This window comes from Anolis carolinensis, unplaced genomic scaffold (assembly GCF_035594765.1).
Source record: "Anolis carolinensis isolate JA03-04 unplaced genomic scaffold, rAnoCar3.1.pri scaffold_14, whole genome shotgun sequence".
In the NCBI taxonomy this organism is placed as follows: domain Eukaryota; kingdom Metazoa; phylum Chordata; class Lepidosauria; order Squamata; family Dactyloidae; genus Anolis; species Anolis carolinensis.
In genome coordinates this window covers 13,452,442-13,475,994 of record NW_026943825.1, presented here as the reverse complement: position 1 = coordinate 13,475,994, position 23,553 = coordinate 13,452,442, and the positions used below count along the sequence as shown (strand labels likewise).

The 23,553-nt window shown below is 41.5% G+C and overlaps 1 protein-coding gene and 1 long non-coding RNA gene across 3 annotated transcripts in view; one reads left to right on the top strand and one right to left on the bottom strand.

The window, feature by feature from the left end:
• Positions 1-20,872, top strand: part of LOC134294391 (uncharacterized) — a 74,334-nt gene extending 53,462 nt beyond the window's left edge. Inside the window, exon 2 of the long non-coding RNA XR_010001313.1 lies at positions 20,717-20,872. This is a non-coding gene — a long non-coding RNA (uncharacterized LOC134294391). The remainder of the gene's footprint in view (positions 1-20,716) is intronic.
• The window catches only part of snx27 (sorting nexin 27), a 69,329-nt gene continuing 55,067 nt past the window's right edge, over positions 9,292-23,553 (bottom strand). Inside the window, exons 10-13 of one of the 2 annotated variants that reach the window (XM_062965283.1) lie at positions 19,133-19,261; positions 18,920-18,979; positions 13,092-13,154; positions 9,292-10,703 (exon numbers count right to left, since the gene is read on the bottom strand). In XM_062965283.1, the coding sequence (XP_062821353.1) occupies positions 10,656-10,703; positions 13,092-13,154; positions 18,920-18,979; positions 19,133-19,261 (300 nt within the window). In that variant the 3' untranslated portion in view covers positions 9,292-10,655. Of the gene's footprint in view, positions 10,704-13,046; positions 13,155-18,919; positions 18,980-19,132; positions 19,262-23,553 lie in introns of both variants that reach the window. The other variant, XM_062965282.1, reaches the window with a different exon arrangement.

Below are 23,553 nucleotides of genomic sequence, written 5' to 3'. Positions count from 1 at the left end.
TCACTTATCCAAACTTCTGTATTATCCAAGCCATTTTTGTAGTCAATTTAATTGTCAAGATAATCCAGTTCAAATCAGATAATCTGTATCTTATAGGCAGTGTGGAAGAGGCCTAAATGAGACCTAACTCTGCCTGTCCTCTGGGCTGAGTGGGTTGCTAAGAGACCAAGTGGGCGGAGCTTAGCTTTCTAACTGGTAGCAATTGGATAAAAAACAATTATTCCTCTCCCTCTAATTAGGACTTTATTTTTCTTTTCTTTTTCTTGTATCAACCTAGAGGCGTGGATGAGGGGTTGTGCTGTCAATTTTTGAGGTTGTGGGGCATTTAGTTTAGTTGTTTTGTCCGGTGCCATGATTCCATTACCTACACATACTAGCTGTGCCCGGCCATGCGCTGCTGTGGCTAGGACTTTATTTTTCTTTTCTTTTTGTTGTATGAACGTAGAGGCGTAGATGAGAAGTTGTGCTGTCACGTTTTGAGGTTGTGGGGCATTTAGTTTAGTTGTTTTGTCCGGCGCCGTGATACCATTACCCTTTATATATATATATATATACATACACTAGCTGTGCCCGGCCACGCGTTGCTGTGGCTAGGACTTTATTTTTCTTTTCTTTTTGTTGTATGAAACTAGAGGCGTAGATGAGAGGTTGTGCTGTCACTTTTTGAGGTTGTGGGGCATTTAGTTTAGTTGTTTTGTCCGGCGCCGTGATTCCATTACCCTTTTATATATATAGATATATCCTTCTGACTGTAATATTATTTAACTTATGCTGGGCCCCCCAAAATGCACGTAAAGTTCTGCAAAAGTTGTGTTTGGCACAGAGAAAGATGCAAGGTTTGCAATGCAAGGAGGGATGTCGACGAAGCAAATCCAGCCTTTTCCCGACGGGAAAAAACCTCAAAAGCATTTACACCAAAGCAGCAAGATGAAAACAGAGGAACGGAGAAGGAGAAAATCCCGATGGAAATGTGAAGCCTTTGGATGCGGAGTCCAACGAACCACATCCAAATTGGCCACATCTCGCTATTTCCCAATCTTGTTACCAGAAATACAGTAGAGTCTCACTTATCCAACACTCGCTTATCCAACGTTCTGGATTATCCAACACATTTTTGTAGTCAATCTTTTCAAAACATCGTGATATTTTGGTGCTAAATTCATAAATACAGTCATTACTACATAGCATTACTGTGTATTGAACTATTTTTTCTGTCAAATTTGTTGTCGAACATGATGTTTTGGTGCTTCATTTGTAAAATCATAACCTAATTTGATGTTTAATAGGCTTTTCTTTAATCTCTCATTATCCAACATATTCGCTTATCCAACGTTCTGCTTGCCCGTTTACGTTGGATAAGCGAGACTCTACTATACTTCTAAACACGAGGAATTTGGGGTCTTCCAGGATGCAAAGCTGAGATCCAAAACTGGCTTTTTAAGGTTGCCCCAAAAACAGAAGCATCCAAACCAAGAGCCAGCCTTTGCTCAAAAACATTCCCGTTCGTCTGATATTTAAAAATGGCCAAATTTACCGTCAGGCATAAGAATTTGGGGTCCTGACAATCTCATTTGTTTCCTAGCCCGAAATATGTCAAACCAAGTCAAACGTGGGAGGATTTTGAACGAATCCTGCCAGTCGTTTACAAATGCAATCGCAACTCCATTAGTCTTTCTCAACGTTCGGAAATGTGTTGGAAATCCTTAGTGGCTGCAACTTGGGAACTTCAGTTTGGGAACAAAGAGCCGGAATGAAAACAACCACAAAATTCAAACCTTAGGCTGCAGGGTTTTGCGCTTTCACCACAAGTCAGATACGCCTCCCATATACCGCGTTTCCCCAAAAATAAGACAGTGTCTTATACAGTAGAGTCTCACTTATCCAACACTCACTTATCCAACGTTCTGGATTATCCAACGCATTTTTGTAGTCAATACTTTCAATACATCATTGTATTTTGGTGCTAAATTCGTAAATACAGTAGAGTCTCACTTATCCTGAAATATTTGCAGGTCCTATAGAACTATATTCATATTTATCTATCTAGGCATCTATATATAGATAATTATATTTGTATAGGATTTGCAAAGACTTGCAAACATGTGAGGTGAAAGTCATATATAAAAATAATGTATACACACAGATACAGGTATACAGGTACAGTAGAGTCTCACTTATCCAACACTCACTTATCCAACGTTCTGGATTATCCAACGCATTTTTGTAGTCAATACTTTCAATACATCGTGATATTTTGGTGCTAAATTCGTAAATACAGTAATTACTACATAGCATTATTTCGTATTGAACTACTTTTTCTGTCAAATTTGTTGTATAACATGATGTTTTGGTGCTGAATTTGTAAAATCACAACCTAATTTGATATTTAATAGGCTTTTCCTTAATCCCTCCTTATTATCCAACATATTCGCTTATCCAACATTCTGCCAGCCCGTTTATGTTGGATAAGTGAGACTCTACTGTATTAAGTTTTGCTCCCAAAGATGCAATAGGTCTTATTTTCAGGGGATGTCTTATTTTGCCATGAAGAAGAATTCATATTGTTGAACAAAAAAAATGAACATTTATTATATACTAGCTGTGCCCGGCCACACGTTGCTGTGGCGAAGTATGGTGGTATGGGAAATAAAGTATCTTATATTATCTGCTTAGAACTGGATTATATGAGGCCCCTTCTATACAGCTGTATAAAATGCACACTGAAGTGGATTATATGGCAGTGTGGAGTCAAGATAATGCAGTTCAAAGGAGATAATATAAGATTATAAATGGGTTATATAGCTGTGTGGAAGGACCTTGAGTCTGCACTGCCATATAATCCAGCTAAAATCAGATAATCTGTATCTTATAGGCAGTGTGGAAGAGGCCTAAGTGAGGCCTAATTCTGCCTGTCCCCTGAGCTGAGTGGGTTGCTAGGAGACCAAGTAGGCGGAGCTTAGCCTTCTAACTGGCAGCAATTGGCTAAAAACAATTATTCCTCTCCTTCTAATTAGGACTTTGTTTTTCTTTTCTTTTTGTTGTATGAACATAGAGGCATGGATGAGGGGTCGTGCTGCCAAGTTTAGTGTTTCTGGGATGTGCAGTTTTGTTGTTTTGTCCTAGGCTGAAATTTCATTACACTTTTATATATATAGACTGTACAGTAGCATAACCAGACAAACTGTGAATCCTATCAAGAATTTCTTGTTACTATCAATATTTCCATGTACAATAATCTATGGTACGTACATTTACCAATCCTGCATGCTCTGGTGTTCTGTTCGGCGGGCATACTTCCAAACAAAAACTTTGCTAGGTCTTACTTTCAGGGGAGGCCTTATATTTAGCAATTCAGCAAAACCTTTACTAGGTCTTATTTTCTGGGGATGTCTTATTTTCGAGGAAACAGGGTATTTAGTTTGGAGACAGCAACTCGAGGGGAATGTTTACCACCAAATCACGGTTGTCCTTAAAGGGGGCATGTCGTTTTGGATTCAGGAGATAGCAACCAAATTTGTTCTAATTTCAAAGATGATTATAGTTAGATGGAGAGAATATAGTTGGGTGAGAAGATCCAAGGCCAACACATGAGAACCAGTCAGGTCCAAATCCTCAACACAGGAGCAGACGCAAGCATATGGCAGGCACACTAATGAAAAATAACACAAAATAAAGAGCAACGAGTGTGTGTACGTGCCTTTGTGCAGCCTGTTGATATCTGCACATATTGAACTACCGTGTTACCCCGAAAATAAGACATCCTCTGAAAATAAGACCTAGTAAAGGTTTGGGGGAATTTTCCCTACTTCACGGCGGAGGAGAAGGCAGCAAAATCCCCTGAAAATAAGACCTAGCATGTCTTTGGGAGCAAAAATTACTATAAGACACTGCCTTATTTTCGGGAAACACGGTACGGATCCATGTCTAACTGCAACAGCTGCGTCATGGGATTTGTAGTTTCGGGAGGGAAATTCAGAACTTTGACCCAGAGAGTTTGAGTGCCCTGCACACTACATTCCCTTGTGTTTTGCAGTTGAGAGTGGGATCACAGTGCTATAATTGTGTAGTGCGGAAGGACCAACATTTCGGATATTCTACCCCTTGAACCAAAATTCCATTGTCAACGAAGTAAGGAACAACCAAGCAAGAACTTTGCAACCCAAATGGTTGTTCTTTCCACTTGGAACTCATGTGTAGCCCCAGATTATGTCCCTTAAACCTAAGGGTTGTGTTAATGTTTGGAAAGGCAGCCTTGAGGCTCTAAGCTGCTGACAAAACAGATCGGGTTGCAACTAGCAGAGAGCGCTCTGTCCCTTTACTGTCCCAGCTCCGGATCAGGACACACTCCAAGCGGAACGACTGTACGAAGCAGTAGTAGTAGTAATAATAATAATAATAATAATAATTTCCAATGAATCATTTGGGCCACCTAGTTGTGCCTCTGTTTGTAGTCTGTCTGTGCGATTTTCTTACAGCAGCTGAGGATATGATCCATGGTTTCGTCAGTTTCCTTGCTCATATCCTCAACTTATGCCTCAAGTACCACCTCCCAGCAGTAAAGAACTGGTGGGACCACAAACCTGCAAAAATATTGGAAAATGAGCACGCAAAGATACTGTGGGACTTCCAAATCCAGACTGACAAAGTTCTGGAACACAAAACACCAGACATCACCATATTTTCCTCCAGAATCTTCCCCCAAAGTGATCTATGGACCCGTGGAGAGAAAAAAGCAGGATATAAATAAACATAATAATAATAATAATAATAATAATAATAATAATAATAATGCAGACTCTGCAAGGAAGCTAACGAAACCATTGATCATATCCTCAGCTGCTGTAAGAAAATCGCACAGACAGACTACAAACAGAGGCACAACTATGTGGCCCAAATGATCCATTGGAACTTATGCCTCAAGTACCACCTCCCAGCAGCAAAGAACTGGTGGGATCAGAAACCTTCAACAGTATTGGAAAATGAGCACACAAAGATACTGTGGGACTTCCGAATCCAGACTGACAAAGTTCTGGAACACAACACACCAGACATCACAGTTGTGGAAAAGAAAAAGGGTTGGATCATTGATGTCGCCATCCCAGGTGACGAAAAACAACAGGAAAAACTCAGCCGCTATCAGGACCTCAAGATTGAACTTCAACGACTCTGGCAGAAACCAAGACAGGTGGTCCCAGTGGTGATGGGCACACTGGGTGCCGTGCCAAAAGATCTCAGCCGGCATTTGGAAACAATAGACATTGACAAAATTACGATCTGCCAACTGCAAAAGGCCATCCGACTGGGATCTGCATGCATCATCCGAAAATACATCACACAGTCCTAGACACTTGGGAAGTGTTCGACTTGTGATTTTGTGATACGAAGTCCAGCATATCTATCTTGTTTGCTGTGTCATAATAAAATAATAATAATAATAATCCCATTTAAAATCTCGCTCAGTGTGTGAAGTATTGGCTGCAGGCAGCAATTTGTCAGCAAGTTAAAGAAATCACCGGTTTGGAAAGCAAAGAGGTGCTAGAAATAGCCAGAAAGATGTCCTTAAAAATCCCACGGCACTTGAACTGAAAAGCAGAGGACGCATGCAAGTGGAAAGACAAAAACACAGATATATCCACGCAGTCGGATAGACGTAATCTGGATTACGAGAGATGATCAGAAGCAAAGGGAGATACAGAGAGAGGTCTTGCCGGGGGGAAGAAACTGGCCATTGCTCCTTTTCAAGCTTAGATTCAGGAAAAGATTGTAAGCGGAGCAGATAAGCTCCCTGCAGGGCATTGTGGACCCATTGCAAAAAAGAAGGAAACAGACCCACTGATACGGGGTGCAAAGGAGATTTTCCATCCCAGTGCCATTTTGCCACCCCTGAGAAACTTTAGTGGTTGCGAACACAGGAATCAACAGGATCCGAAATACCCCGCACACAGAAAAGTAGCATGTCAAGGAGTCCACTTCTTGAGCTGCTGGCTTTCTATAAGCAGTGGATTTTAAATATGAGACATATTTTGTGGGAAGCAATCACGAACAGCAGTGCCAAGAAAAGCTGGATTTCGGGAAGGAACGCCAGAACCAAGAAGAATGAAATGACACCAAAGACCATCACTTGCATCGGAGTGACAAGAAGGCTGATGCTTTTATGGCTTTACCTACAGGTTTCCTTGGAAATAAATACTTAGTGGCCAGATTGAAGGAAATGGTTCAATCCCGACTCACTTTCCAGGGCTGGCATCTCCCCAACTCTCCATCTGAAACCTTCCCATTCTACTTTAAAGCATATAAAGCCCGGTTTTTTTGCAATCGCTAGCCGCAAAAAGGATCTCCGTACCATCAAGTAATTGGCCCATTTGCCTTCTAGCCTTTGGAAACAATGTGGAAAATAGTGGGCAATGGAGAGGTGTATACAGTAGAGTTCCGGTTAACCGACACTCCGTGTTATCCGACGTCCCAGGCCCCTTGGGAGGCGCTCATGCACGTTGCTAGGTAGCTTGCTATCTACATAGCAATGCGCACAGGCGCCTCCCAAGAGGCAGGGCGGCGAGCAGAGAAGCGCCCGTGCGCGTTGCTAGGTAAATAGCAAGCTACCTAGCAACGCGCACGGGCGCTTCGCTAAGCCGAGTGCTCGCTGCTCTGCCCCTTGGGAGGCGCCTGTGCGAGTTGCTAGGTAGATAGCAAGCTACCTAGCAACACGCACGGGCGCTTCCCAAGGGGCGGAGCGGTGAGCACTCGGCTTAGGAAACACCCCTGAGCGTTGTTAGGTAGCTTGTTATCTACCTAGCAACACACACGGGCACCTCCCAAGAGGCAGGGCAGAAGCACCCCTGAGCATTGCTAGGTAGCTTGTTATCTACCTAGCAACATGCACAGGCACCTCCCAAGAAGCAGGGCAGAAGCACCCCTGAGCGTTGCTAGGTAGCTTGTTATCTACCTAGCAACACGCACGGGCACCTCCCAAGAGGCAGGGTAGAAGCGCACCTGCGCGTTGCTAGGTAGCTTGCTATCTACCTAGCAACACGCACGGGACACTTCCTTCAACCGGCTTGCTGGATAATAGGGCCTCCCTATTATCCATCAGATCCAGTTATTCGACATTCGGCCCGCCCGTTTATGTCGAATAACCGGAACTCTACTGTACTTCTAGTGTTGTATCAAACCAAGCAGCTATTCCTCCCATGAATCAAGTGATATTATCTGACTTACAACCAACGGAAAAACGGTTTCACCTTGGACACCACGAAGCGTAGGAACACAAAAGGCTTCCGGGTAACTTACAAAATATTTTCAAGGCGCTGGGGCTATTTTATTTTCTTACCTTCTGAAAAACCACACTACTACTGGCACACTGTTTTCTGGTGACACTTTCTCCCCAAAATCTCTTCTGCCAACACCTCCACCAAACCACCAGAATTAAAAGTCAACTTACGGACAAACGTCCAGTCAATGGAGACAAGCTTAGCTCAACTTTTCTAACTCTTCCGCAGACGATGGCTGAATGGTACTCATTGCTGTAGCTGTACAAAACATGTCCGCATGCAGGGCTGGAAAGCAAAAAAGCAGGATTTTCTGAATTTACAGGACAATTAGGACGGGGAGAGTTCTTTCAATGGGAGTCTCCAAGGCCAAGGAAAGGGACAAGAGTTTTACTTTCAAAAAACTGAAATGTTACCGTTTGGATGATGTCGGCTAACACTCGCTACAGGCTAGAAAGCGATGCATCACTTTCTCAATCAGAACCCTTGCCAAAAACAAAACCAAAACAAATTTATCATATATTTTTCAGAATGGGTTGGAGCAACTCTGGGCGACAAAACAGACAACCCTCTCTGCAGATTATTGGCCAGAAAGAAAACAAAAATCTAAGGACAAAAGGGCAGGGTTTCTAGCAAAGGCTGGCTACAGAGTGATGGTACAGTAGAGTCTCACTTATCCAACGTTCTGGATTATCCGACGCATTATTGTAGTCAATGTTTTCAATACATCGTGATATTTTGGTGCTAAATTTGTAAATACAGTAATTACTACATAGCATTACTGCTTATTGAACTACTTTTTTCTGTCAAATTTGTTGTATAACATGATGTTTTGGTGCTTAATTTGTAAAATCATAACCTAATTTGATGTTTAATAGGCTTTTGCTTAATCCCTCCTTATTATCCAACATAGTCGCTTATCCAACGTTCTGCCGACCCGTTTATGTTGGATAAGTGAGACTCTACTGTACTTTCAAATAACGGAAATGTTACCGTTTGGATGATGTCGGCTAACACTCACTATGGGCGAGAAAACCTTTGCATCGCGTTCTCAATCAATTTTGCCAAAAAAAAGGACAAATTTATCATATATTTTTCAGAATGGTTTGACGAGTCCTGGGCAACTTTGGGCGACAAAACAGACAACTCTCTCAGCAGATTATAGGTCAGAAAGAAAACAAAAATCTACTGTGTTTCCCCGAAAATAAGACAGTGTCTTATATTAATTTTTGCTCCCAAAGATGCACTAGGTCTTATTTTTAGGGGATGTCTTATTTTTCCATAAAGAAGAATTCACATTTATTATTGAGCAAAAATTGAACATTTTATATATACTGTACAGTAGTTGTCATCACAAACCAGCATAACCAGACAAACACTGAATCCTATCAAGAATTTCTTGTTACTACCAATATTTCCATGTACTATGTAATATGTACATGTACTATGGTACGTACATTTACCGAGCCTGCATGCTCTGGTGTTCTGTTCGGCGGGCCTGCTTCCAAACAAAAACTTTTCTAGGTCTTACTTTCGGGGGAAGCCTTATATTTAGCAATTCAGCAAAACCTCTGCTAGGTCTTATTTTCTGGGGATGTCTTATTTTAGGGGAAACAGGGTAAGGATAAAAGGGCAGAGTTTCTAGAAAAGGCCGGCTACAGAGTGATGGTACAATAGAGTCTCACTTATCCAACGTTCTGGATTATCCGACGCATTATTGTAGTCAATGTTTTCAATACACCGTGATATTTTGGTGCTAAATTTGTAAATACAGTAATTACTACATAGCATTACTGTGTATTGAACTACTTTTTCTGTCAAATTTGTTGTCTAACAATTTGTTGTCTCCAAACCAAATCCCAACCTTCTAAGTCAGTGATGCTCCTCAACTCTGTGTTTCAGCTTCTCTCAATATTCTCCATGCAATTGGAAAAAAAAAACCTGCAATGTATTTTGTCTTGTATTGTATTCTGGTTACCATTGAATGTGTTGACTAACCAAAGGGGTCATAAAATGGGCAACTCGCTCAACGATGAGAAGGTTGCATTTATTAGTCCAACGAAAGAAATCAAGAGAATGTCGTGGCAATAAATGGTGAAGAAATATGTCTCCTCGAGGTCTAATCTTCTGCCTGAAACTGGTCCACCTAGTTGACAACCACAGCTGTATTTGCTGACAATTTTGTCCCGGATGTCCAGTTTTTTCAATTATAATCCCATCCAACATCAAGAAGAATGAGTTGCTTACATATAACCATGTTTCTTCGAGTGGTCACCTGTGAAATCCGCACATATGAGATTAACATATTCAGGTGCAGGAGACTCATATGTGCGCATTTCACAGGCACCACGAAGAAGAAACCTCTCTTCCGCTCCCTCCCAAACAAACCAAACGCCGAACCTGAAAGGCAGAAATGTAAGACCAAAGAACTCGCATGATATCAAGAAACCACATAACCAACCAGAAGGTAGGAAATGGTTGAAATCAAATTTGAAATTGGATTTGAAATCAAATTTTGCACTTTGGAAAAAGAAAAAATCAATTTAAGTTTCGCGACCGTATACATTCAAACATGGGCATTTCCACTGAGACGGAACCCCAAAAGTGCCGATATTCCAACTCCCGAAACAGCGAGAAAGACTCTCGTCCCATTGCAAATAAAACAAAACATTGGGATTCAAACTTCTTTTCAAGCGTGCGAAACCGACGTGTTTCGGTTCAAATCCCTATATACTAAGAGAGGCATTTCTTTTAATGCTAGTTCTTTTTTAATCCCTCTTTCTTTCTCCCGGCTTTGCTTCCTTCTAGATTTTTCTACAAAACAAAATAATAACACAACAACAACAACACAACAAACCCAGGCGGAAGGACACCCCCTCTGTGCGCTCCAAGGGTTAACGCCCGCCGATATGAAAATTATATATATGTATATACGTGCGTGATAGTTTGTATATATAATTTTCTTTACATACATACATATATATGTCCAAACAGTGCAAATGGATGTACATATATCTATATCCAGTTGTAGAAAAAAAATAATAAACAAAACAAAAGAAGAGAAAGAAACGAACAATCCCTCGGCATCGTCCATCTTTTCACAACACGGCTCCAGGAAGGTAAAGGGGAGGACAAACTATAAGAAGCAATGGATTTTTTTTTGTTTTGTCGCTGGAAACGAACTGAACTCCCCGCTCCCGTATTTCCGACGGCTTCGTTGCTTAAACATTAAATTCACAAATGGTATTAATATTTAGTTTTAAGGGCATGAGTACAATAAATCATTTTCCCTCTCTTGTTTTTCTCTCGTTTTTTAAAAGTGTTAAATTTTTTACGGGGAGGACGGGGAAGGGGTAATACGGTTTTGTTTTGTCCCAAGGCGGCTCAAGGCTAAGTCGTAATGTCTCTGTGCTGTGTCCGCATCACCTGAAAGATGTTCTGGAAAGACAAGAAGAAAAGAGGAGAAGAAAAGGAGAGAAGGTTACGGTGCTGGAAGGACCGACGCAAGGCTCCCACCACATTCAAAATCTCCAAAAATATCGGGATTCCTCAACCCATTTCCGGAGCTGCTCCCAGAAAGATGCTAGCATGGGCAAACTTGGGCATTCCCGGTGTTTTGGACTTCAACTCCCACAATTCCTAACAGCATCAGGCCCTTTCCTTTCCCTCCTCGGCCGCTTAAGCTGGGATTTAGAAGTCTAAAACTATTGGAAATAAAGGTTTTCCCCTGACGTTAAGTCCAGTCGTGACAGACTCTGGGGGTTGGTGCTCATCTCCATTTCTAAGCCGAAGAGCCGGCGTTGTCCGTAGACACCTCCAAGGTCATGTGGCCACAGGCATGACTGCATGGAGCGCCGTTACCTTCCCGCCGGAGCGGTACCTATTGATCTACTCGCATTTGCATGTTTTCGAACTGCTAGGTTGGCAGGAGCTGGGACTAACAGCGGTCGCTCATTCTGCTCCCGGGATTTGAACCTGGGACCTTTTGGTCCGCAAGTTCAGCAGCTCAGCGCTTTAACACACTGAGCCACCAGGGGCCCAATATATAACATTTTATATTACAGTAGAGTCTCACTTATCCAAGCTAAACGGGCAGGCAGAACCTTGGATAAGAGAATATCTTGGACAATAAGGAGGGATTCAGGAAAAGCCTATTAAACATCAAATTAAGTTATGATTTTACAAATTAAGCACCAAAACATCATGTTTTACAACAAATTTGACAGAAAAAGCAGTTCAATATGGAGTAATGTTATGTGGTAATTACTGTATTTACGAATTTAGCACCAAAATATCACGATATATTGAAAGTATTGACTACAAAAATGGCTTGGATAATCCAGAGGCTTGGATAAGCAAGGCTTGGATAAGTGAGACTCTACTGTACTATATTGTACTATACCACTATATTGCAATATTATTAGTAATCTATATATATAAAAGGGTAATGAAATTTCGGCCTAGGAAAAAACAACAAAACTACACATCCCAGAAACACTAAACTTGGCAGCACAACCCCTCATCCATGCCTCTACGTTCATACAACAAAAAGAAAAGAAAAATAAAGTCCTAATTAGAGGGAGAGGAATAATTGTTTTTATCCAATTGCTGCCAGTTAGAAGGCTAAGCTCCGTCAGGGGAAAACCTTTACCCTTGACCTTAATTACCACCAATACCTCAATACTTTATTTCCCATACCACCATACTTCGCTACAGCAATGCGTGGCCGGGCACAGCTAGTATATATATATATATAATAAGAGAAGGAAAGGAAGGAAGAAGAAGAAGGAAGGGAAAAAGAGCAAAGAAGGGCAACAGACATAATTATGGTCCACGTCACTCTCCCATTAGGGCAGTGGTTCCCAACCTTTGGGCCTCCAGGTGTTTTGGGCTTCAGCTCCTACACTTCCTAACAGCTGGTTAGCTGGCCGGGATTTCTGGGAGTTGTAGTCTGTAATGAAGTATGAATTTTTGGTTTACAGATGTTATGTTTATGTTTTAAAACGGTAAGTATCACAGTTATTGCATCTCAGCACTCAGAGGCTGGTTGCCATGGAGAAGTAGGCAGAGCCAACTGCCGTTTTGTTGAAGAAGTGCAGAGTTTAAGAAAGGGATTCAGTCTGTGCTCTGATGAGGCACAGGGAAGATTGATACTAGGTTGAGGGGATCAAGGAGACTCAATTGTTCATTTTTGAGTCAGTTTAAAATAAGTTTAGTGACTTATTTAATGTAGTCTGTGTCCTGGTAAGGAACAGAGAATCTGTGATCGTATATCACAGGGTGACTGCGGTTTAAAAGTAGCAGAGGAAGAAGTTCTAACTACGTTAAGTAAAAGAAATGACACTTTAGGGAGTTTGTCTTACCTCATTTTAGTATTGTAACTGTAATAAAAGTGCCTCTAAGTGAGAAACAACATTGTAACCATTAAGCTCTGTGCCTGAATAAACTTGTTATTGTTCCTCCAACATCTAAGCCTCTGTTGCAATACCATCTAAAGTGAATAAGAAGAAAGAATTTTTTTTAAAAAAAGGTCTCCTCTCTGAGTCTTTGGTGGTTGCATCTGCGCATAGTCCAAAACACCTGAAGGCCCAAAGGTTGGGAACCACTGCATTAGGGAGAAAAATTCCTAGTCTCCCACATCAGAACCCTTTGAAAAGCAGAGCTAGGGGCAAAAGGCAGCTGGACTCAGATTCTGGGTCCGTCTGGCAATGGGGCGGAAAGGAGGAGGAGGAGGAGGAGGAGGAGGAGTTGGGGGAGGAAGACGCCCCTTGCGCTACTAACCTGCAATCGGAGAAAAGCATTATCGTCCCACCCGCTGTTTGTTACCTTGCTGCACATATTGTCTTTACTGCAATTCTTGTTGTCTTTGTCTGTCGCTTCTTCTTCCACCTTCAGAGGGACAGAGAGGTTGAGTTACCAGGCATTTACAGGCTTTAAGAGGAGAGGGTTCCTATTCATTCATTCATTCATTCATTTATTTGCAGTATTTATATTCCACCCTTCTCACCCCAAAGGGGACTCAGGGCGGATCATATTATATACGAGGGCTATCCACAAAGTAGGTTACGTTTTGGATTTTAAAAAGGACAAAGTATAGGAGAAATTATTTACCATATGCAGCTGAAAGACACATTTCAATACTACAATCTCACGTAATCCCCACTGAAATCTAGGCACGTCTCATACAGATAAATGAGTTTGAAAAGGTCTGCCCCAGTAAATTTGCCGCCTCTCTCCTCCGTTTCCAACAATGGGGGCTACCCAGAGTTTTTAATTTTTAATCTAGTTTTTAAATGTAGTGTTCATGCGGCCGGCCCTTGTTATATTGCTATTTTGATCTTATGTTGTACTGTTTATTTTATGTATTGTATTATTTAATTGCATTATGATATGGTTATATTGTATTGTCCTGGGCATGGCCCCATGTAAGCCGTCCCGAGTCCCCATTGGGGAGATGGTGGCGGGGTATAAATAAAGTTTTATTATTATTATTATTATTGACACAACGACGTTGTATGACACAGCAAACAAGATAGATATGCTGGGTTTCGTTTCACAAAATCACAAGTCGAACACTTCCCAAGTGTCTAGGACTGTGTGATGTATTTTCGGATGATGCGTGCAGATCCCAGCAGGGTGGCTTTTTGCAGTTGGCAGATCGTGATTTTGTCAATGTCTATTGTTTCCAAATGCCGGCTGAGATCTTTCGGCACGGCACCCAGTGTGCCCATCACCACCGGGACCACCTGCACTGGTTTCTGCCAGAGTATTTGCAGTTCAATCTTGAGGTCCTGATAGCAGCTGAGTTTTTCCTGTTGTTTTTCGTCAATGCGACTGTCACCTGGGATGGCAACATCAATGATCCAAACCTTGTTCTTTTCCACAACTGTGATGTCTGGTGTGTTGTGTTCCAGAACTTTGTCAGTCTGGATTCGGAAGTCCTACAGTATCTTTGCGTGCTCATTTTCCAATACTTTTGCAGGTTTGTGATCCCACCAGTTCTTTGCTGCTGGGAGGTGGTACTTGAGGCATAAGTTCCAATGAATCATTTGGGCCACATAGTTGTGCCTCTGTTTGTAGTCTGTCTGTGCAATTTTCTTACAGCAGCTGAGGATATGATCAATGGTTTCATCTGTTTCCTTGCACAGTCTGCATTTTGGGTCATCAGCTGATTTTTCGATCTTGGCCTTAATTGCCTTTGTCCTGATGTCTTGCTCCTGGGCTGCAAGGATCAGGCCTTCTGTCTCCTTCTTCAGGGTCCCATTTGTGAGCCAGAGCCAGGTCTTCTCCTTATCAGCTTTTCCTTCAATTTTGTCAAGGAACTTTCCATGCAATGTTTTGTTGTGCCAGTTGTCAGCTCTAGTTTGTAGTGCGGTTTTCTTGTACTGGTTTTTTGTCTGCTGTGCTTTGAGGAGTTTCTGATTTTTGACTTCAATCAAAGCAGGTTCTTCACTTTGCTTTCCATATTCTGCCAGGGCATGTTCTTCTTCTTTGACTGCTTGTTTGACTTGTAAGAGTCCTCTGCCCCCTGATCTTCTAGGCAGATATAGCCGGTCAACATCACTGCGAGGGTGCAGTGAATGATGGATGGTCATGAGTTTTCTTGTTTTTCTGTCCAAATTGTCCAGTTCCATCTGTGTCCAGTTTATGATGCCAGCAGTATATCTTATGACAGGTATGGCCCAGGTGTTTATGGCCTTGATGGTGTTGCCTCCATTGAGCTTGCTTTTGAGAATTTTTCTGACCCTTTGTGTGTATTCTTTGCTGACCACAGTTTTCACATGTTCATGCTTGATGTTGTCCAGCTGTAATATGCCCAGATATTTATAGGCCTCTGGCTGGTGACATTTTATTGTTTGGCCATTAGGCATATTTATGCCCTCACTTTCAATGATTTTTCCCTTCTTCAATGCCACTGTTGAACATTTGTCCAAACCAAACTCCATGCTGATATCAGTGCTAAAAATTCGGACAGTGTTGGTCAGAGACTGAATTTCAGTTTCTGTTTTCCCATATAGCTTCAGGTCATCCATGTACATCAAATGTAAAATTTTGTGAGAATTCTTAGATGTTTGGTAGCTGAGATTTGTTTTTTGTAAGATTGTTGACAGAGGGATCATGGCAATAATGAAAAGCAGAAGGGACAATGAATCTCCCCGGAAAATTCCTCTTCTGATGTTGACAAGTCCATAGCTTTCATTTCCAACAGACAGTTCAGTTTTCCAGTGCTCCATCATGTTTTCAATGAAGGTGCCAACGTTTTTACAAATCCCGATGGCATCCAGGCACTTGATGATCCAGCTGTGTGGGAGTGAGTCAAAGGCCTTTTTGTAGTCAATCCACGTTATGTGAAGATTAGCTTTTCGGCTCTTACAGTTCTCCAGGATCATTTTGTCAATCAATAACTGGTCTTTTGTGCCCCTGCTTTTCCGTTTGTTGCCTTTCTGTTCATCTGGCAAGATGTTTTTTTCTTCAAGATAGTCTTGAATTCTTATTATTATCTTATAATAATAATAATAGTAATAATAATAATAATTATTATTATTATTACGCTGCAGGAAGGGAGAAGGGGGAAGAGCTGAGGACACAAGGGGGGAATTTACTGGAGCAGTACTTTACAAACTCATTTATCTATATGAGGCATCCAGAGCAAACTTGCCCAACATAACGAACTTTTAAGTACTGATGGAATTTCTCAGGGTTAACCTGGCATGATGTGAATTGTAGTTTACCCACAGTTAATAGCTGAAAAAGCCTCCCCCGGCTTATAATCGGGTCAAGGTCAAGGCCGGGGAGCCTGCAGGCTATTGCTTGCAATATGTGATCTATTTCTCTCTTCTCCTCTCTTATCAGTGTGTTTACTTTTGCAAATCCTCCCTCGCTCTTAATCAAGGGAATGCTTTGAAAAGAGAAATATGCCCTTGCAAGTCAGGAAGAAGAAAAATATATAAATTAGGAAAGCATTTCCCCCTGAAATATTTGTTAAACTCTCCTACAGATATATAGGCATTAACCCTTTGCAAGCTTTTGCAATCTCTATGTGCCTTTATATGTATACATTAATTTTATATATTAATTTCCCCTCATATGTTTGCAAGTCTCTGCAAATATCTATATAAAGAGAGATGTCTGGATAGATATGAATATATATATATAAAGAGAGAGAGAGAGAGAGGGCTTGCAAATATTGTAGGGGAAATGCACACATACACACACAGAGGGATTTGCAAACGTTTCAGGGGGAAATGCGTATGTGAAATTAGTGTCTATAATTATAGATCTATATCTAGCTCTGCATTGTTTATATAAGCATTGAATGTTTGCCTGTTACTATGTTGGAAGCTGGCCTGGGTCCCCATGGGGAGATAGGGTGGGATCCATATGAAGTTTTTATTATTATCATTATTATTATTAGGTTATTGTTGATACCACATTGTTTTTGTTGCCCCTACTTTTCCACTAGTTTATTGCTTTTCTTTAAAATACAGTAGAGTCTCACTTATCCAAGCCTCTGGATAATCCAAGCCATTTTTGTCGTCAATGTTTTCAATATATCGTGATATTTTGGTGCTAAATTTGTAAATACAGTAATTCCAACATAACATAACTGTGTATTGAACTACTTTTTCTATCAAATTTGTTGCATAACATGATGTTTTGGTGCTTAATTTGTAAAATCATAACCTAATTTGATGTTTAATAGGCTTTTCCTTAATCCCTCCTTATTATCTAAGACAGGGGTCCTCAAACTTTTTAAGCCGAGGGCCGGTCCACAATCCTTCAGACTGTTGAGGGGCCGGATTATCATTTGAAAAAAAAAATACAAACAAATTCTGATGCACACTGCACATGTCTTATTTGTAGTGCAAAAACAACAACAAGAACAATGAAAGAACATTACAATATTTTAAAATAAAAATAATTTTAACCAACATACATTTATCAGGATTTCAATGGGAAGTGTGCTTCTGCTTCTGGCCAATGAGATAGTCAAGTGAATTAGAGTTGTTGTTGTTGCTGTTGTGTGCCTTCAAGTCATTTCAGACTTTGGGCGAGCCTAAGTCTAAAATGTATTTATTTATTTACTGCATTTATTTACTACATTTGTATCACACCCTTCTCACCCCAAAGGGGACTCAGAGTGGCTTACAAATTATATGTACATACAATATATTATATTATTAGCATAACACAATATTAGCATTATATATTACTTTATTGAACTATACCACTATACTGTAATATTATTAGTAATATTATATGTCATATAGAATATATAATTAATATTATTATATGGTATTATTATTAGTGTTATATTGTATTACATTATAATATTATTATCAATATTATATGTATATACAATATATTATATTATAAAACTGAGGGCGGGGGCCAGGTAAATGACCTCGGAGGGCTGCATCCGGCCCCCGGGCCTTAGTTTGGGGACCCCTGATCTAAGATATTCACTTATCCAAGCTTCTGCCAGCCCGTTTAGCTTGGATAAGTGAGACTCTTCTGTACATTTATCCTACTGATGCCTCGATTAATGAAATTTTATTGGTATCTATTTTTATTTTGAAATTTACCCATAACTGCTGCATTTCCCACCCTCGGCTTATACTCGAGTCAATAAGTTATCCCAGTTTTTTGTGATAAAATTACAGAAGACAGGAGCAGAATTCAAAACGATCTTGACAGACTAGAGAGATGGGCCGAAACTAACAAAATGAAGTTCAACAGGGACAAATGCAAGATACTTCACTTCGGCAGAAAAAATGGAAATCAAAGATACAGAATGGGGGACGCCTGGCTTGACAGCAGTGTGTGCGAAAAAGATCTTGGAGTCCTCGTGGACAACAAGTTAAACATGAGCCTACAATGTGATGCGGCAGCTAAAAAAGCCAATGGGATTCTGTCCTGCATCAATAGGGGAATAGCGTCTAGATCCAGGGAAGTCATGCTCCCCCTCTATTCTGCCTTGGTCAGACCACACCTGGAATACTGTGTCCAGTTTTGGGCACCGCAGATGAAGGGAGATGCTGACAAGCTGGAAAGCGTCCAGAGGAGGGCGACTAAAATGATTAAGGGTCTGGAGAACAAGCCCTATGAGGAGAGGCTTAAAGAGCTGGGCATGTTTAGCCTGCAGAAGAGAAGGCTGAGAGGAGACATGATAGCCATGTACAAATATGTGAGGGGAAGTCATAGGGAGGAGGGAGCAAGCTTATTTTCTGCTGCCCTGCAGACTAGGACACGGAACAATGGCTTCAAACTACAGGAAAGGAGATTCCACCTGAACATCAGGAAGAACTTCCTCACTGTGAGGGCTGTTCGGCAGTGGAACTCTCTCCCCCGGACTGTGGTGGAGGCTCCTTCTTTGGAGGCTTTTAAGCAGAGGCTGGATGGCCATCTGTCGGGGGTGCTTTGAATGCGATTTCCTGCTTCTTAGCGGGGGGTTGGACTAGATGGCCCTTGAGGTCTCTTCCAACTCTACTATTCTATGATTCTATGATTCAATTAGGTGCCTCGGCTTATATTAGGGTCGGCTTATACTCGAGTATGTACGGTAATTAACTTTTTCAAATAACCCGGGCAATGCTTGGCGTCCAAGCTAAGAGATAGATATAACATGGGCACTGGCTGTCATAATCCCTCACCTCTTTCCGCCACTTGAGCTCGCAGAAAACCCGCTCGAAACACTCGTGCATGTAGTTAAACTGCAGAGAGAAGGGAGGGAAGAAACAGTCATCCTTCCAGAGGTTGTAAATGCTTCCTTTCCGAGACCCCGGCTGCTGCTCTTGGCGGACACTCCACCCCCCTCTACGTCCTCATGGCGCCCCCTGGTGGCCAGCCCAAGTTACTGCGCTTACGTAAGGGGTGAAGATCTTCACCCATCGCGGCTTCTTCTCCCCTCGGGCGTATTCGAAGCAAAAGGCCATGCCCTCCTCGTCCGTGTCCCATCGCTGCATCTCGTCCCATTCAAAGGCTATGACCTGGTTCTGGAAGGAGAGAAACCACGTCGCAACACGTTAGTATATAGTGTAGTGTAGTGTGAACATATCAAGAAACTTCTGCCTGGTCTAAAGTAGACGAATTTGAAAGCAAAAGAAGTTGAAGGATACTAGTTGAAGAATTAGAAGAACAAATTTTTTGTTTTTCTATTTTCGGGGCATTTTTCCTCGAAAGCTTTATGTAAAGCAAAGAATCATTGACCAAGCCAATATAAAGGGCAACACCCTCTTGTCAGGGTCAGTCCTTATCATTATAAAAAAGAGACGGATTCAATTTTTTTTCTTTTTGGATCAATCTCTTGAGTTTATACAGAATGGGAAACGCAAAGGTGAAGATGGAAGTCATTTTTATTTTTATTTTTTGTTTTTGTTTTTTTCGGGGGTCTTTTTTGTTTTTTGTATTTTTCTCAATTTTTTTTCTTCATTTTTATATATGTATATGTGTGTATATGTATATGTGTGTATGGATATGTGTATGTATATATATACAAATATATATATATATTTCTCTCTCTTCTTCTAAATCTTTTCTTCACTTTCTGTTAAAAATTATTGTTCTCACTCTTTCGTTGTTATCTGTTTATTTTATATATCAATAAAAATTCATATTAAAAAAAAGAAACTTCTGCCTATGTAAAATGAGCAATAAATCAACGTATTTTGTAAAAAGATCAATGAAAGGTTTTCATGAGCGATGATGTGCCCACATAAATGCCATTATTATGATTTCTTCTTGGCAGGGCGTTGGACTGGATGGCCCATGAGGTCTCTTCCAACTCTACTATTCTATGATTCTATGATTTATGTAGGTGTCGGTCTCTCTTATTAAGGGCTAGTTGAACCTCTCCTTTGGTAGTAACGCAAAATGACGCAGGTCTTAAAGGTGTCACTAACATTAAATGTTTGGAAAAATCTGATCTAGACTCTTAGGCTTCTTCTACACTTGTCACATAATATCTATATATATAAAAGGCTTTTGGCATCACGGCGACTCACAAAACAACAAAACCCCAAAACCCCCAAACTCAAAAATTGCCAACACAATCAATCATCCCCGCCTCAAGTAAGATACAACACAATTACACTAAAAACACAGTCACAACAGCAACAACCACAACAGGCGACCAGGTACTCTTCACCAACCCTTGAGCCTTCCCTCCAGCTGTTTTCAACTTCAACTCTCACCATTCCTAACACCTTAAACTTCTGAGAGAAAAAACAAAAGGGACTCAGGCTGTGACGAATGCTGGGAGTTGAAGTCCAAACCACCTGCAGCAAAGGCCCAAGTTGGTCCACGCCTGTATCCCAGGGCACAGACAAACTGCATTTAGACCTCATCCAGACTACTGTCCCAGAAAATACAGATTATCTGATTTCAACTCCATGATGTGGCAGTCTACACTCAAACCCCTGCCACACAACAATATTACCCAGAATACCAAGGCTCATCTGCCAATACCTCCTTTAAACTGGATTATCTACCTTGGCATTCTAAATAATATTCCTCTATGACATCGCCTTCACTCTACACTGCCATCTAATCCAGTTCAGTCTACATTTTATACAACTATGTACAACTGACCTCATATAATCCAATTCTCACCACCCAATATAACATTATAAATATAATATGTAAGACTATGGAATAATAGTAGAAAACAATATGATCTCTAAAACCAGGAGACGAAATAAAGACCAACACTCGGAAAGCAGGGAAATTGGGAATTCTACAAACAAAACCATCAGGGCCAGCTAACACTTCCCAACAAAACATTCCTCCAGACAGTAAACAAACACCCTTTCAACCTGCAAGGCCATTCAAAACTAACCAAGGTGGCTAATTCCACCATTCAAACCTCCCACACCGACACTATTAATTCCTATTCAAACTGACCAACCAAGGATTCCGCAAGGTAAAAACCGACCAGGCTTACAACCATCAAGGCTATTCAATACTTTTCAACCAGGCCAACCAACATTTCCCCATCATACAAAACCCCCAAACTTTAAACCACAACACTACTCCGTCCCATTCAACCTCGCCTAGCAACAATACCCTATGTGCAAACCAACCAGGCTTTTAACCTACAAACCTATTCAATACCATTCAATCTGGCCAAACAAGAATTCCCCTACTAAGGAAGTACCCACACTTCAAAGCGCCTCTTTGATTAATGCTACGACTCCAACCACTCCACAAAACGGCCAGACTTTCACGCTGCAAGGCTATTCACTCCTATTCCACCTGGTCAACAAATAATTCCCATAAGCCACAGCAACGCATGGCCGGGCAAAGCTAGTACAATATAATGCACAATATATAATCTCTATATATAAAAGGCTTTTGGCGTCACGGTGACGCACAAAGCAACAAAACCCCAAACCCCCCAAACTTGAAAATTAACAACACAATCCATCATCCCCGCCTACATCTGTGGTAGGCATTCTCAAAGGTTGTGAGGTCTAGGCATCCGGGGGTTTATATATCTGTGGAATGTCCAGACAGGAAACAATGAGGGCCAGCCAACACCTCCCAACAAAGGATTCCCTCAGGCAGAAAGCAGCCAGGCTTTTAAGCTGCAAGGCTATTCAATGCTAATCAAGGTGGACAATGGCAAAATTCACTGGCCTCATCATTCCACAGAGATATAAACCCCACTTGCCTAGTTTCCAACAGACCTCACCATAGATGTGGCCGAAACGTCAGGAGAGAATGCTTCTGGAACATGGCCAGACAGCAACCCATTATTATGTTTATTTACACCCTGCTTTTTCTTTCCACAAAAGAGATCTTTTCTGGGATGATAGCTATGTTCCAAAAGCATTCTCTCCTGACATTTCACCTGCATCGATGCCAGGCATCCTCACAACCTCTGAGGATGCCTACCATAGATGCAGGCGAAACGTCATGAGAGAATGCTTCTGGAACATGGCCAGACAGCAACCCATTATTATGTTTATTTACACCCTGCTTTTTCTTTTCACAGAAGAGATCTTTTTTGGGATGATGGCCGTGATCCAAAAGCATTCTCTCCTGACATTTCACCTGCATCGATGCCAGGCATCCTCACAACCTATAAGGACGCCTACCATAGATGCAGGCAATACGTCAGGAGAGAATGCTTCTGGAACATGGCCAGACAGCAACCCATTATTATGTTTATTTACACCCTGCTTTTTCTTTTCACAGAAGAGATCTTTTTTGGGATGATGGCCGTGATCCAAAAGCATTCTCTCCTGACATTTCACGTGCATCGATGCCAGGCATCCTCACAACCTATAAGGACGCCTACCATAGATGCAGGCAATACGTCAGGAGAGAATGCTTCTGGAACATGGCCAGACAGCAACCCATTATTATGTTTATTTACACCCTGCTTTTTCTTTTCACAGAAGAGATCTTTTTTGGGATGATGGCCGTGATCCAAAAGCATTCTCTCCTGACATTTCACGTGCATCGATGCCAGGCATCCTCACAACCTATAAGGACGCCTACCATAGATGCAGGCAATACGTCAGGAGAGAATGCTTCTGGAACATGGCCAGACAGCAACCCATTATTATGCTTATTTACACCCTGATTTTTCTTTCCACAAGAGAGATCTTTTCTGGGATGATGGCCATGTTCCAGAAGCATTCTCTCCTGACATTTCACCTGCATCGATGCCAGGCATCCTCACAACCTATAAGGACGCCTGCCATAGATGCAGGCGATACGTCAGGAGAGAATGCTTCTGGAACATGGCCAGACAGCAACCCATTATTATGTTTATTTACACCCTGCTTTTTCTTTCCACAAAAGAGATCTTTTCTGGGATGATGGCCGTGATCCAAAAGCATTCTCTCCTGACATTTCACCTGCATTGATGCCAGGCATCCTCACAACCTCTGAGGATGCCTACCATAGATGTAGGCGAAACGTCAGGAGAGAATGCTTCTGGAACATGGCCAGACAGCAACCCATTATTATGTTTATTTACACCCTGCTTTTTCTTTCCACAAGTGATCTTTTCTGGGATAATGGCCATGTTCCAGAAGCATTCTCTCCTGACATTTCACCTGCATCGATGCCAGGCATCCTCACAACCTCTGAGGATGCCTGCCATAGATGTAGGTGAAATGTCAGGAGAGAATGCTTCTGGAACATGACCATATAGCCTGGAAAACTCACAGCAACCCAGTGATTCCGGTCATCCACGTATTTTTTTTTCAAATTCTGGGTTTTTACATTTCAAATTGGTTTGGAACTAGAGATCCTGAGCAAAACGGGCGCAAGGGCT